This window comes from Leptonotus elevatus, chromosome 4, assembly GCF_054856555.1.
Source record: "Leptonotus elevatus isolate MCC_2025b chromosome 4, RoL_Lele_1.0, whole genome shotgun sequence".
In the NCBI taxonomy this organism is placed as follows: Eukaryota; Metazoa; Chordata; class Actinopteri; order Syngnathiformes; family Syngnathidae; genus Leptonotus; species Leptonotus elevatus.
The window spans coordinates 2,877,308-2,893,299 of record NC_141242.1 but is presented as its reverse complement, the minus strand read 5'-3'; the positions used below and the strand labels follow the sequence as shown (position 1 = coordinate 2,893,299).

The following is a 15,992-nucleotide window of genomic DNA, read 5'->3' as shown; positions in this document are numbered from 1 at the left end:
CTTGTTTGAGACACACAATTATGGCTGAAAACATTGATGAAGACTTACGTAGATTAGGTCTTCCTATGGTCAGAGAAAAATAGGTTCGATGAGATCATTTCTGCTGAGTCATGTAGCTCAGTTTTTTCCCTCTTCGTTTTAGTAACACAGATGTTGTTGTGTAAGTTGACAGAAACCACTTCAGAGCATAATTATCACTACGATATTCAAAAATATGTATAAATATAAATACAGTCAAACAAAAAAAAAGCGGATTTAAAAGCCAACTTTTTGCCTGTGTAATTTCCAGCAAGCGTCCAGCGGGGGGCACCAGAGAGCGACCACTGACCTGGAACTGCGCGCTGATGCTGGGCGGTTTCTTCTTCTTGTGCAAGTGAAGCAGCGACTTGGTGATGCGGTCGTGGAGCGTCACGCTGCTCAGGTGCCGCAGAGACTTCACATCTAACAAGTGCTACCGATATATATATATATATTTTTTAAAACATTAACGTAACATAATAAGACTATATTGAGTCATCTTTCGTAAAACAATTTGATGATATGTCCTACCTTGGGGAGGCTGGGCTTGATTTTGCAGTTTTTGTTTCTTCTGAAGAACACAGAGAAATGATGAAAGTTATTTTCCCCCCCACAGAACATACATTTGGTTTTGTTATAAATAAATGATGAATCTTCATGTTTCCCAAACAATCACGACTACTAGTAATAAAGAAAAGTACAAGGAGTAAAGTAAAATAAAAAATATTTATATTAATTTAGTGAATAATTGTAAAAATAATCTAAAGCATATTTTAGCGTTATTTTAAAGAAAATTCACACATTACAATGACCAGAATAAACCAGTCAAGCCAAACAAATAAAAATCAATTTTAAAAATTATAACCAGAGATGGCAAACTCAGGTCCATAAAGTAAAAACCCTACCACAGTTTGGCTTTTGCCCCAGGTGCTAGCTAGCTAGCTCCCATGGTGCTCGTTTACCTGCTTGGGAGCTAGCTAGCTAGCATCAGGGGCTAAAGCCAAATTGTGGCAGGGTTTTTACTTTCAGGTGCGAGCGAGCTAGCTCCGAAGCTAGCTCCCATGGTGCTCGTTTACCTGCTTGGGACTTAGCTAGCTAGCATCAGGGGCTAAAGCCAAACTGTGGCAGGGTTTTTACTTTCTGGACCTTGATTTGCCACCTCTGATTATAATTTTTTTTTAGTGGTATGTGACAGAATCACTAAGCTAAATGTTTAAACTGTCCATAATGTCACAGTGTCATTTCTTAATCTGTTATAGTAAATTTATTTAAAATCATTTAAGTGGAGTTCCCCCCCCCCCCCCCTCTTACAGTGGTGCCTTGAGATACGAGTGGCCGACAATAGGCCGATTCTTGGTCATGAGACGTGAGAAAAAATTTGAGATACAAGTGCGCTTCAGTCTGCCACCACTAGATGGCGGCAGATAACTTCATAACATCAGGCCATTCTAAATGCACATTGGTTTCCTTGCAGTTGCGGGACAATACGACTTGGTGGCTTAGACACCACAGAAGAAGAACAATAGCTCAAATATTCCGCATTTGCAGGTTATGTGAAGAGCAAATCTTTTTTTTTTTTTTTTTTTTAATTCTCACAGTAAGATTCCCTGAGCTCGTTCCAGCAGTTTGCTGTTGGCCGAGTTGACAAAGATGCCGTCCTCCCCCAGGGCCGTCGGGCTCCCCGCCGACGGCAGCCGACTTGACCTCGGGCCGCGACCATTGCAGCCCACGCCGTAGCCATCCCTGCAACAGAGGCGGAATATGAAAAGTGGTGAAATAACAAGTCGGGCTTCCAGTTTTTGCAGATGAGGGAAGACGACCAGAGGTGGCAAATCCAGGTCCAGAAAGTAAAAACCCTGCCACAGTTTGGCTTTAGCCCAAGGTGCTAGCTAGTGAGCTCCCTAGCTAGCTCCGTAGGTGCTCGTTTACCTGCTAGGGCGCTAGTTAGCTAGCATCATGGGGCTAAAGCCAAACTGTGGCAGGGTTTTTACTTTCAGAAGCTAGCTAGCTATCTCCCTAGCTAGGTTCCATGGTGCTCGTTTACCTGCTATGGAGCTAGCTAGCTAGCTAGCATAATGTGGCTAAACCCAAACTGTGGCAGGGTTTTTACTTTTGGTGCTAGCTAGCTAGCTCCCTAGGTAGCTCCCATGGTGCTTGTTTACCTGCTAGGGAGCTAGCTAAATAGCTAGCCTCAGGGGCTAAAGACAAACTGTGGCAGGGTTTTTATTTTCTAGCTCGCTAGCTAGCTAGCATCAGGGTCAAACTTTTGCAGAGTTTTTACTTTCTGGACCTGGTTTCTTGCCACCTCTGAAGACGACGCGTCGGCCGCTAATGACGCGCTGATTTCTAAGAAGACGGACAGACGGATGACTTTGAGGACTCACCAGCTGGCTTTCTCGTTTAGGGTGTTGGCGCCCTGAAGATCTGACAGCGGCGTGCGAGGATTCTTCCTGGTGATGCCTGTACCCAACGGAAAGACAGGAAAAGAAGATGACGGAAGAACCGATGACTGCTTTTGTCCAAATGTGCAGTAAATCATCCAATCACTTCGTGCGCGGCTTTGCTACTTTCGCGCGCGTCCTTAGCCGGCTGCGTTTCCTTGATTGGAGTACGCAAGCGCTGTTTCTCATTTTTGTCAGGACCAAAAACACTTCACAAAGCAGCCACTGACGTGTTTTCACTTTACAAAAGTGTGACTTAGTATGTATTGATTCTACGCTCCTTACTCCATTGCTTACTCAATTCTGCTTTCCTTACTCTGTTCTTTATTCAATTTTACACTCCTTAATCAATTGCTTATTTGATTCCTTACTCCTTACTCCATTGTTTATTCGATTACTCGCTTCTTACTCCATTTCTTATTCGATTCTACGTTCCTTGCTCAATTGCTTGCTCGATTCCTCGCTCCTTAATCAATTGTTTATTCGATTCCTTGCTTCTTACTCCTTTGCTTATTCGATTCTATGCTCCTTAATTAATTGCTTACTGGATTCCTCGCTCCTTAATCAAGTGCTTATTTGATTCTACGTTCCTTACTCCATTGCTTACTCGATTCCTCTCTCCTTACTCCATTGCTTATTCAATTCATTGCTCCTTAATCAATTGCTTACTCGATTGTACGTTTCTTACTCCATTGTTTACTCAATTCCTCGCTCCTTAATCAATTGCTTACACGATTCCTCGCTCCTTAATCAATTGCTTACTCGATTCCTCGCTCCTTAATCAATTGCTTACTCGATTCCTCGCTCCTTAATCAATTGCTTACTCGATTCCTCGCTCCTTAGTCAATTGCTTATTCGATTCCTCTCTCACTCTATTGCTTATTCAATTCCTTGCTCCTTAATCAATTGCTTACTCGATTGTACGTTTCTTACTCCATTGCTTACTCGATTCCTCGCTCCTTAATCAATTGCTTACTCGATTCCTCGCTCCTTAATCAATTGCTTACTCGATTCCCCGCTCCTTACTCCATTGCTTAGCCGTTTCCTTGCTGCTTCCTTGCATTCTTTGTTTCCTGCTACTTCATTTTTGTTTTTGTACTATTTTTCTTCCTTCAACTTCTTCTAGATTTCTGGACGAATTCAAACCATTCCAACTTTTAGCATGTTCAGCTCATTCCAGGTCATTTCATACCATTCCGTAACATTCAATATTATTCCAAATCATTCCACAGTTTTTCATTCAGTCTCGCAGCCGTCACACGCAATTTGTCCAGAAATGGCATTTTCTAGTTATTATAATGAATTCTGATCAAATTACTGATAGAAGTTCACTCATAAATGAACGTTTGACAAATTACAAAATGTTGACATTTTATGCATTTCACAGACTTCATAAATAATTGTAATACCCGCAGACAACCGACGTGTTTATCGATGTATTTTGTATTCATTTCGATATATGATTTTAGATGTAGACTATCAATAATAAATTCAATCTATCTGCACAACAACTCTCTGCGATATCAATGTTTTTGCCAGTTCTGATGTGATGTGATCACATGTCAAGTATTTTGACTTCATAAAAGACGGAATTCCCCTTCAGCAAGGAATCTTCGGGGATTTCTCGACAACGACTTCCTTGGAAAAATCGTCCACTGTCACACATTGACTTATTTACAACACAAACATTTGCGCGCAACAAAAGCCTCCCATTCTTTTTCTATTTGGGCCATTTTGTCATCTTGCACAGTTTTCTGCCAAACAAATCCGATTCCATTGATTCCATGTTGTAAGAAAATAGCAAATCCCCACGACGAAGGCAGAATGTCCAGTCAGGCTCCTGACAAGTCCACAGGGGACCGATTCCATTGATTTTTCCGACGAGTCGAAAAGGAAATCGTGCGGTCCAGCTTCTATTTCTTATGGTAATAAAAGCTTCTCAGTTCACGCGTTATTGACCACAAGTGACGGACGGCCTCAACCTGGAATTGATTTCGGAGAGTTTTCACTTGAACTCGCCTCAGAAATTTGCCGCCACTGTAAAACCCGTTCAGGCGCCGGTTTCCAAAAAATGACATGAGATGGACACTTACAGGAAAAGTGTCTTTTCATTGAGTTGGATATATTTCTTGTCTTAAATCAAATCGTTGCGGTCAATTTTGTGGCAGGAATTGGCGTTGCACTCTACACTCATTCACTCGCAGCCATTTTGACTGAAGCAACCCCCTTCGCTTCCCGGCTGTTTTACTGGATTTGGACTGATTTTGCAAGGCCCACAGAATATTGTGTCCTATTGCTATCAAAACATGGAACCTACCAAAAGAAAGACACTAGAAAGTCTCTTCTTTCATCAGGAAAGAAAAGCATATTTGTATCCGTTTCCATTTTGCAGCAATTGGCATTAGAATATAGCTAAGTTTCATCATTATTCACAAATCTGTTTAAAACGGTAAAATAGCTCTTTGAAACATGGCCCTGGTTGATCTCTTATACTCTGCTGCCACCTGCTGGCTGTCTTTTGTAATAGCTATCATTGCTATAAGCCACCTCTTCAGCTCAGAAGCTGCATCAAAGCCTTTTCTATGCTCTAGCATAATAAATAAATAAATAAATAATTAAAAACGCATAAATACGTCTTTGGTACACGTAAACATTTAAATTAGAACGTATTCATAAATTTTTGGGAGCAAATGAGTTAATGTCATGTTTAATGTTTCCAATCTGGACTTGTATCGTGTTTAAAAATCCTCCACATGATTCCAATGAAAGCATCGTGGACCGACTTACTATATTTCTCGTCTTTGCACCTTTGAAGGATCTCAAGGCTCCTCTGGTGAACCGGGTGATGAAGGAAACTGAAGCTGTCGACAGTTTTGACGGCGCCAAAGGGGGCAGTGGAATCGTGACCTAGCAATCAGATGCAGAAAATGAATAACAACAACAATAATAATAATAATAAATTGCATACATTTGATTTGATTTGATTTGATGTCAAATGAGACAATTATTGTGTTTCAAATTATTTCTGTGACCAAATTTCGTAGAGGCTCTTGCAAGGTTCGGAACAAATCTGACAATATTCTTATGTAAACAGGTGACATCATGGTGGAAGTAGAGCTGTCAAAATTAATCGACAAGTCATCGGCTATCAAATTAATCGACAACTATAAGACAAGGACATGGAACATCTGTTTTTGATTTGGAAACCAATGAACAAATGGTAGTACAACATCAACCCTCCCTTTTCTTTTCTTTTTTAATCACTATACAAATACAAAGTACGAAATAACCACCAATGACTGGTTAATAAACAGTAATCAGGTAAAAAAAAAAAGCTTTTGTAATACACCTTAATGCAAAATTAAAATGAATCCGATTAGTTGATTAATCGATTGAATAATCGATAGACGAATCGATTCTAAAAATATTTGATAGTGAGCACTAAAGTAGATTAACATGTCCGAACAAGTATGCCAAATTTGGGGTTCATCAAGAACTCAAGCAGTCGCGATGTGGACGCACACGAAATCATATCGGAGTTAAGCATGTCGTAATTGGAGAGAATCGCAGTTTCATCGTATCCTACTACATCACAATTATGAAACTATAAATGTGTCGCGTTGTAGTAGGTTTGAATCGTACCATAACTGGAGTAGTGCTGTCACTATGGAATATTTTTTAGAATTGATTAATCTATCGATTATTCAACTAATTAATCTGATTTCTGACCTGTCTTCTTGGGAGTGTGTCGGCGTCCGGCCTCCCGGAAAGCCACCAGGGCCCTGAAGAAGGCGCGCAACACGGCCCAGCGGAAGGTGGCCACCGGGTCGATTCCCATCAGGCCGCAGATGAAAGCGTTCTTGCTGCTCTTCAGCAAAGCCACCACGTCGGGACGCATGTGGTCCGTGTTCTTCTCCCGGAAGTCCTGAGATATGGAAGTCAGTAGGGATGGAACGATAACGGCAATGTCGGGATATCGCGATATTGAAACAGCCACGATATCGTCGTCGTCATGTCACGATGTTAAAAAAAGTCAAGTTGATTTTCATTTGTGCAGTTCTAGCACCCTCTGGTGGCTAGTTTTTTTGTGCAATTTAATTTTCATAGGGATGTTTTAGCCCTTCTATGTTTAAAATCCACGATAATTGTCCGCCATTTTCACTGAAGCAACCCCCTTCACTCCGAGCAGTTTTACTGGATTTTGACTGATTTTGCCAGGCCCACAGAATATTGTGTTCGATTGCTATAAAAACACTAAAAGAAAGATTAGAGTCTCGTCTCAGGTGCTAGCTGGCTAACTAGCTCCCTAGTTAGCTCCAATGGTGCTTGTTTACCTTTTAGCTAGCTCTCTAGCTAGCTCCCATGGTGCTTGTTTACCTTTAAGCTAGCTCGCTAGCTAGCTCCCATGGTGCTTGGATACCTTTAAGCTAGCTCGCTAGCTAGCTCCCATGGTGCTTGTTTACCTTTTAGCTAGCTCGCTAGCTAGCTCCCATGGTGCTTGTTTACCTTTAAGCTAGCTTGCTAGCTAGCTCCCATGGTGCTTGGATACCTTTAAGCTAGCTCCCTAGTTAGCTCCAATGGTGCTTGTTTACCTTTTAGCTAGCTCTCTAGCTAGCTCCCATGGTGCTTGTTTACCTTTAAGCTAGCTCGCTAGCTAGCTCCCATGGTGCTTGGATACCTTTAAGCTAGCTCGCTAGCTAGCTCCCATGGTGTTTGTTTACCTTTTAGCTAGCTCGCTAGCTAGCTCCCATGGTGCTTGTTTACCTTTAAGCTAGCTTGCTAGCTAGCTCCCATGGTGCTTGGATACCTTTAAGCTAGCTCGCTAGCTAGCTCCCATGGTGCTTGTTTACCTTTAAGCTAGCTTGCTAGCTAGCTCCCATGGTGCTTGGATACCTTTAAGCTAGCTCGCTAGCTAGCTAGCTCCCATGGTGCTTGTTTACCTTTAAGCTAGCTTGCTAGCTAGCTCCCATGGTGCTTGTTTACTTTTAGCTAGCTCGCTAGCTAGCGCTCATGGTGCTTGTTTACCTTTTAGGGAGCTAGCTAGCTAGCATCAGGGGCTAAAGCCAAACTGTGGCAGGGTTTTTACTTTCTGGACCTGGATTTGCTGCCTCTGGTCGCCAGAATATGTAGCAGGCCGATGAAAACGCAGCTGCTGGGCCGAGACGGCATTTCGGACCGCCGTGCTTGAAATTGTCTTCTGTCGCCCAATGAGTCATGTGACTGGTGAGCCAGACATATCTCACCTCTCCAGTGCAGAGGATTCGTATTATCCCAAACACTCCAGCGCTTCCAGCACATGTGCTTCTTATCAGAGCGCAGCTGGGAGGCGAGCGGGAGAATTAGATTTAACGGCAGGAAAAAAAAAAGAAAAAGAAAAAAGTAGGTCGACAGCACGACAAGAAGTTCATAAAAGGCTTTGACGAAAAGAGAGAAAACATAGTTGATCTGTGAAGTGGGCCAATTATACTTTAGCTGCGACGTCTCAACACAATCAGCCTTGACAAAAGCCCCTTTCATGCCGTCCGTAAAAGTCGGCATTTTCCGCCTTTTTCTCTGGTTCTGTTTTGTATGTTGTCCAAGAAAAGAAGGCAATGGCTCATGTGATTACTGAAAAGTGGCGTGTTGCCGTGCACACCAAAAGTGCAACTCACTTAGTAAATCATAATGAGAACGTGGATTCACTTTAGGACCGGAGTGAAATGTAATCGTATCATCATTGGAGTGAATCGGAGCAAATCACATTGTTGAGTAAACCGCAAACCGAGCCCTTCCGCTAATAGGCAGTAATCTCAGTAATCACTCCAATTGTAGTGAATTGTGCTGTAATTGGAGGGACTCATATTATAATCGCCGGTAATCATAATTGGAATGAATCGTTTTGTTGTGGGAGTGAATCACAATCTAATTTGTACAATAACTGGTGTGAGTTATATTGTAATTGGAATTAATTGTGAAGCTTGGTCTTAAAAAAATCAATTAATCAATATTCAATCGATATTCCTTTTCATAGCCTGATATTGATTCATAAAACCCATAAATTGTTAGATTTTTTTTATTTATCTACAATTATTCAATTACGATTATGAAAATTTTGTTTTTATCTCATCGTTGCTGATGTCAATGTTTGCGTGATTATAATATGTTACTTTCGTTAACAAATATAAACTAATTAACCAGTTACCACCTCCGCATACCAGTAGTCCAACTCATTCACTCGCAGCCATTTTCCCTGAAGCAACCCCCTTCGCTCCCGGCAGTTTTACTGGATATTGACTGATTTTGCAAGGCCCACAGAATATTGTGTTCTATTGCTATCAAAACATGGAACCTATCAAAAGAAAGATTCATTTTAGAATCTTTTTTTAAAATCTGTTTCCGTTTTGCAGCCATTAGTATTAGAATATAGCAAAGTTTCATCGTTATTCACAAACCTGTTGAAAACACTGGGGAAAAGAGCTTGTTGCAACATGACCCTGGTTGATCTCTTATACTCTGCTGGCCATTTTTGTAATAACTACCATTGCTTCAATCATTCTCTTCAGTTCAGAGGCTGCATCAAAGCCTTTTGTATGCTCTAGCATAAAAAAAAAAAGCATAAAAAACGTACAAATACGTCTTTAGGAGCACGGTAATATTTAAAATAGAACGTATTTATCCGTTTTTGGGAGCAAATGAGCTAATTTGGAATTTAATGCTTGTGGAATTTTTATCACGTAGAAGAAATGATGTCCCATAAATATATGTATATGAATTAGATTGAGTCAATCAAATCAAAGGGAAATTTAAAAACTGAATCGAATTGAACTCTTGTGAATCGAAATCAAATCGATTCAGGAAATTAGTATCGATACCCAGCCCAAATGAATTTCATTTTATTTTGTTGCATTGTAAAATGGAATGAATCATATCGTAACTGGAGTGACGCGTAATCCGATCTGTTCACAATTGGAGTAAATTGTAAAATAATCGTGCATCGTATTTTATACCATCACAGTGGAATTGTGCTGAATCATATCATAATTTCAGTTAATAGCATCGTAAGGTACAGAGGTAGCAAATCCAGGTCCAGAAAAAAAAAAGCCACAATTTGGCTTTAGCCATTGATGCTAGCTAGCTCCCTAGCAGGTAATCGAGCACCATGGGAGCTAGCTAGGGAGCTAGCTAGCTAGCACCTGGGGCTAAAGCCAAACTGCAGCAAGGGTTTTTAGTTCCTGGACTTGGATTTACCACCTCTGCTTAGTGAAGTCACCGGCGGCCATCTTACGTTGCCACTTGCCAGCTAGCTCCCTCGCAGGTAATCGAGCACCATGGGAGCTAGCTAGGGAGCTAGCTAGCTAGCACCTGGGGCTGAAGCAAAACTGTTTCTACTTTCTGGACCTGGATTTGCCATATCTGGTAAGGTATATAAAGATAAAATGTCCACTTGAAACCAAAATGCCAGACTTCCTGTGTCTTTCCTGTCTTAGCTTCTTGTGACCTTTTAGCAAGCAGATTTCAAGCACACACACACCCAAAAAATCTCACCTTAACGCCGTACTTGACTTTGCCGGCGTAATGTCTGATAATGAAAGCGGGCTCCATGACGGCGGGGAACTCGATGTAGTTGTTTCCCTCATGCTGACGCTTAAACTTGTCCAGCAAGGTCTGATTGGACGCCTGAGGGAAGCTGCAGTGCAAAGGTCACAACAACAACAACAACAACACAAATGAAGTCGCTTCCCCACAAAACATTCTACAGCATCCAGCAGGTGGCGTACTTGCACTCCTCGTCCAGCAGGTGGAAGAGCGCGGTGGGCTTTTTGCTGATGAGGTTGATGCAGCTGCTGTTGTCGATGTAGTCGATGGTGTGCCAGCTGATGCCCTCAGCTCGGTACTCCTCCTGCAACCAAACGGAAACACATGGCAGCAAAACCTTCCAGTGGTCTTCCTTTCAGGGATTGGTTTTTCGATGGATGCATGGATGGATGTTTAAGTGGAAGTCAACCTTCAACAGTTCTTGACAATAATATGTTAGATGTGACCTCACTAGTCTAAGCATGACATTCGTGGAATATGAGTTATGAAGCAAAATCCAGTTGTTTTTAGCCATCTCAGGGGGCGGCCATTTTGCCACTTGCTGTCGATTTAAGATGACATCACAGTTGCTCAGGGCTCAGCAACGACCAATCACAGCTCACCAGTTTTCGAAAGCTGAGCTGTGATTGGTTAATTTGAGTTAAGCAGCTAAATCCAATCATTTTTTATCCATCTCAGGGGGCGGCCATTTTGCCACTTGCTGTCGACTGAAGATGACATCACTGTTGCTCAGGGCTCAGGCAACGACCAATCACAGCTCACCTGTTTTCTGAAGCTGCGCTGTGATTAGTTATTAAGAGTTATGAAGCAAAATCCAGCCGTTTTTATCCATCTCAAGGGGCGGCCATTTTGCCACTTGCTGTCGATTGAAAATGACATCAATGTTGCTCAGGTAACACAGCTCAGCTTCAGAAAACAGGTGAGCTGTGATTGGTCATTGTCTGAGCAATTTTTTTTTTAAATTTCTTGACAATAATATGTTAGATGTGACCTCACTAGTTTAAGCATGACATTCTGATTAATGTGACATTTTTGGAATATGAGTTATGAAGCAAAATCCAGCCGTTTTTATCCATCTCAGGGGGCGGCCATTTTGCCACTTGCTGTCGACTGAAGATGACATCACAGTTGCTCGGGGCTCAGGCAACGACCAATCACAGCTCACCTGTTTTCTGAAGCTGCGCTGTGATTAGTTATTAAGAGTTATGAAGCAAAATCCAGCCGTTTTTATCCATCTCAGGGGGCGGCCATTTTACCACTTGCAGTCAACTGAAGATGACATCACTGTTGGTAAGGGCTCAGGTAACAACCAATCACAGTTCTTTGCTGCTTAACTCATATTCCACTAACGCAATATTAACCAGAATACCATATTTAGACCCAATTTTTGAAAGAAGTAAAAAAAACAAAAAAAACACGGTCTTAATTTTAACTGCGTATGTAGTTTGTTTACAACAGAGACATAGAAAGAGCGGCTATGGTTATATTTTGATTATTATTATTTTTTTACATGGATGCAAATTTTAAGCAATTTAAATCGATTTAATCGATTCGAGTCGTCAAGTACAAGTAGTTGCAGACAAAAAGTGGTTCCAATGCATCCCTACTATTAAAGCATCAAAATGGCAGAGCTTGTCACATCCTTCACTCGCATTCCAAGTTTGAACGGTACGGACAGCAGAGGCGTTTGGCAGCCCGCGATTTTGTCTTCTCAAACACGCCGTTCATTTCTACCGTTGTTTTCTTCTCCCGTAGCCCGCAGACATCGGCGAACGCGCCTGCTGCTCTGATGCCACAACACATCACGGCTCACTTTAGCTGACGGCTCACAATGCAACCGGCTGAGAATACGTTCAAGTATTGGGACACACACACACAGGGAGCATCGATTAACTCATTCAACTGCCATTGACGGCTATAGACGTCAAAAATTCATTTGAACTACTTCTATTAGTTTACAATTTTTTCCCACTTTTGTAAACAAGAGTATGAAAACCTAGGATTTTTTTTTATTGTACATTTAGTGTTTTTTTTATTTTTAAGTTGATCAGGGCAGACAAAACAAGTTTTACTTCTTTCTGTCCCCTTTCATTCTTTTGCTTTACTTGGAATTTGAATATTGCTTTTTATTGTCTTTTTTTCTTTAAAAAAATAATGAAATAAATTGATTGATTGAGTTAACTAGTGAAGTCATGTAATTAATTATGATTAAAAAAAATAATCGCCTGACACGCCTAATTTAAAAAAAAAATTATTAAAAAAATAAAATAACATAAAAAAATAAAAAAATAAAAGATTTTTAAAAATTAGGAGCATTAGGCGATTTTTCCGTAATTAATCGCATGACTTCACTAATTAACTCACGATTAATCACAAATTTTGTATATGTTCTAAATGTACAATAAAAAAAAATTCTAGGTTTTCATACTCTTGTTAACAAAAGTGGGAAAAAATGTGAAACCAATAGAAATATAGCCGTCAATGGCAGTGAATGAGTAAGAGAAAAAAAAGGAGCGTATTTAGTTGGCACTAAATTTGGAAAGAAAAAAAAGATAAATAAATAAAAATGAAAAGAATGTAGCAAGCGTGTACCTGCTCCAGTTTGAAGATGTGCTGGTTGAAGTAGTGCTGCAGCCGCTCGTTGGCGAAATTGATGCAGAACTGCTCAAAGCTGTTGTTTTCATAGTCCTCAAATCCAAAGATGTCCAACACGCCGATCGAAAAGATCTGGAGGGAGGCAACGTGCATTCCTCAGCGTGAGTTGCACCGTTTTATATACTGAAGTGCTGCACGACCAGCAGAGCATGCTCAACATTCACGCTAAACAAAAAGACATTCCTGAGTGTCATGGCGGAAACCTCACATCTCCAAAACCATCACTTTTAAAACAATTTTTAATTAATACAATTTAGATTCCCCCCCCCCCCCTCTTAAATTTTAAAACATAAAAAAATAAAAATAAAATTTCGATTAACTCATTCACTGCCATTGACAGCTATAGAGGCCAAAAATCCATTTGAACTATTTCTATTAGTTAAAATTTTTTTCCCACTTTTCCCACTGTTAACAAGAGTATGAAAACCTAGATTTTTTTAAATTGTACATTTAGAACAGATATAAAATTTGTGATTAATCGTGAGTTAACTAGTGAAGTCATGCAATTAATTACGATTAAAAATTTTAGTCGCCCGATGCCCCTAATTTTTAATAATCTTTCTTTTTTAAATCGCGTCAGAAAAATATATTTAATCGCATGACTTCAATTGCTAACTCACGATTAATCATAAATTTTATATCTGTTCTAAATGTAAAATAAAATACAAAATTCAAGTTTTTTATACTCTTGTTAACAAAAGTGGAAACAATTTAAATTACTAGAAATAGTTTAAATGAATTTTTGACGTCTATAGCCGTGGATGGCAGTGAATGAGTTATTTCTATTAGTAATTAAAAAAAAAATTGTACATTTAAAACAGATATAAAATTTGTGATTAATCGTGAGTTAACTATTGAAGTGATGCGAATAATTACAATTTAAAACATTTATCGCCTGATGCCCCTAATTTTTAATAATCTTTTTTTTTCTTCTTTTTTTTTAAAAAGATTATTAAAAAAAAGTCTAGGTTTTCATACTCTTGTTAACAAAAGTGGAAAAAAAAAAGTTTAACTATTAAAAATAGTTCAAATGAATTTTTGACGTTTAATGGCGTCAATGGCAGTGAATGAGCCATGAAGATCCATAGCTTGATTTCTCATTAGTATGCACAATCTGAAGAAGGTGGGCAACTCAAAGAAGGCCCTTCATGAGGCAAATAGGTTCCTTACTGAAAACGGAAGCCTTTATTCCTCCTCAACAGTGTCCATTATATCATTTTCTATCTTATTGGAAGAGAAGAACAATATCCTTGATAACAAGTGCAACTGCATGTGACATGATCAACATGATGTCAGTGCCAAGGGACAACAAAGGCGCACACACACACACACACATACTGAGGACTGGGGGGGTAAGATGAGCTAATAGGGACGCCATCTGCCCCAATATTTCTGCCACATGCGCACACACAGGGGAGCATCCTTGACTGTGACTCAGACCTCCCACAGGGACGGACGCGTCTCACCTTTGAATTGTCCTCCAGGTCCTTGTTGTTGAGCAGAGCGTGATTGGTGCGGAAGACGATCCAATCAAAGAGAGCGCTGTACAACGACTTGGCCATGGAGTCCCTCACGGTGCCCGCCTACACGCAAAGTCAAGTTAGCGACTTGCAAAATGGAACCCATTTGATAAGACAAGTGTGTTTACAAGTGTCCCGACGTTTTGAAAGTACCCTGAATGCACCATGTCGCTTGCCTAGCATGTGCGTAGCATAGCATTTGTGATTCTGCCACCCCCTCTAAGCGTCCTTTAATCTGTTTAATGACACCCCAGTTGGAGTTTACTATCAAATCTAATACACACAACAACAAGAATGACACAAATTGTGTATTTAAGTTCAAAACCTGCTTTGTTTCAAAAACATCGCTAGCACTAATGCTAACGAGAAACTAGCATCGATTTCAGGGGGTGATATTCCTTCAAATAACGAATATTTGCACACAAATGCCGTGGAAATACATACACACACGCAAGATAACACACGTGACACTACTCAAAAGGTACAAATTCTTCTCAGTTTGTAAAAAACAAGTTATATTAGAACTCAATCGCAACTTCCTCACCCCATTGTCAGTGTATACTCCATGCATGCGTGGCGCCACACTGACCTTGGCAAATGCTGGCAAATTTTTTGCATTATTGATTCTTTGTGATATTTTTAGCCGCTCGGGCTGTGATGCTCCAGACGAGTTATGCAAGAAGGTTATGAATAATTCAAGAAGAAGAATCATAATGTGGTTTAAAAGGGGACTCGGGGACTGACAGTTGTGATGTAAATGTTTTGAAGTATATTCTTTTTCATTTCCTTGCTCAATTCTTTTCCGCAATATGTCTCTATTAGATAACCTGAATACGTTAGGCACCTTTGTTGAATACGGTCTTTACTCAAAAAAGAAGCCGGAAGTGGTTATCTATTGTGGACAGCATCTGAAGTTTATTGGAGAGGAGGCCAAAAAAAAAAAAAAAGTTCACGCAGCCCCGTTCAAATGCCAGGCGCTTTGTAAGAAATAAAATAAAATAAATAATGACAACAAGATCAATCTTTTCACAATTTTTTTTCCACCACTAATTGTCTTGTCAGCTGTACATATACAGCAGCTGAAATAATGGAGTTGCACAAGTGTGCACACCCTCTTACAACTGGATAAACTACATATGTATGGATAGGTTTGATGCCAATGAAAAAAAACATTTCAACTGACGAGCAATAAATAAACGAAATTAATGAATAAATAGAAAGAAACGTAGTGAAGTCAGTCTCCTCGTCATCTGCATACACGCGTCAAAGGAGCTGATTTAACAATACATATTTTCCAAAATGTTCCAGTATTTTTCTGTAGATTGCAATAAAGTTAGAAGAAAAAAAAAAGTGTTTGTCTTCTTCGCTGATTCTTCTTCTACGCTTTGCGTTAATTCCCTGTGGCTGCGCTACAGCGCCACTCCAGACTCGGCATGTACATTACAGCCGCTAAACGTCCTCGGCGTCTTCTTTTGGACACACGCGAGTCTTGAAATGCTTGAAAAGAGATTTGTTTGAGGAACGAAGCCGGCTTTGCTTCCGTCTGGACGGGGCCTTAAGTCTGCTGCTGTCTTTGTTAAGCCCGTGTGGCTGCATTGTGGTCGTTGATGTTGCGTGGGTCATGTTGTGTTTCTCGCCGAGTACGTTTTGCTACGTCATGTTAGCTTAGCCACGTCTTCAAGCTAACAGCCGTAGTCACAACCAAGGTACAGCCCGTAGCCACGCCACAGTTAGCCAAGTTAAGTCAAGTCAAGGCAAGTCTTGTCAAGTCTAGTCTGTTCAC

General features: G+C 40.4%; 1 protein-coding gene across 11 annotated transcripts in view; it reads right to left on the bottom strand.

The window, feature by feature from the left end:
* The window catches only part of LOC147175002 (unconventional myosin-IXAb-like), a 123,476-nt gene that overhangs the window by 29,443 nt on the left and 78,041 nt on the right, over positions 1-15,992 (bottom strand). For all 11 annotated transcript variants that reach the window (XM_086072736.1, XM_086072739.1, XM_086072742.1 and 8 more), the window contains 10 exons: positions 14,156-14,272; positions 12,627-12,761; positions 10,217-10,338; positions 9,984-10,125; positions 6,189-6,384; positions 5,247-5,366; positions 2,403-2,478; positions 1,615-1,761; positions 550-589; positions 329-451 (listed from right to left, as the gene is read on the bottom strand). In XM_086072736.1, coding sequence (XP_085928862.1) covers positions 329-451; positions 550-589; positions 1,615-1,761; positions 2,403-2,478; positions 5,247-5,366; positions 6,189-6,384; positions 9,984-10,125; positions 10,217-10,338; positions 12,627-12,761; positions 14,156-14,272 — 1,218 coding nt within the window. The remainder of the gene's footprint in view (positions 1-328; positions 452-549; positions 590-1,614; positions 1,762-2,402; positions 2,479-5,246; positions 5,367-6,188; positions 6,385-9,983; positions 10,126-10,216; positions 10,339-12,626; positions 12,762-14,155; positions 14,273-15,992) is intronic.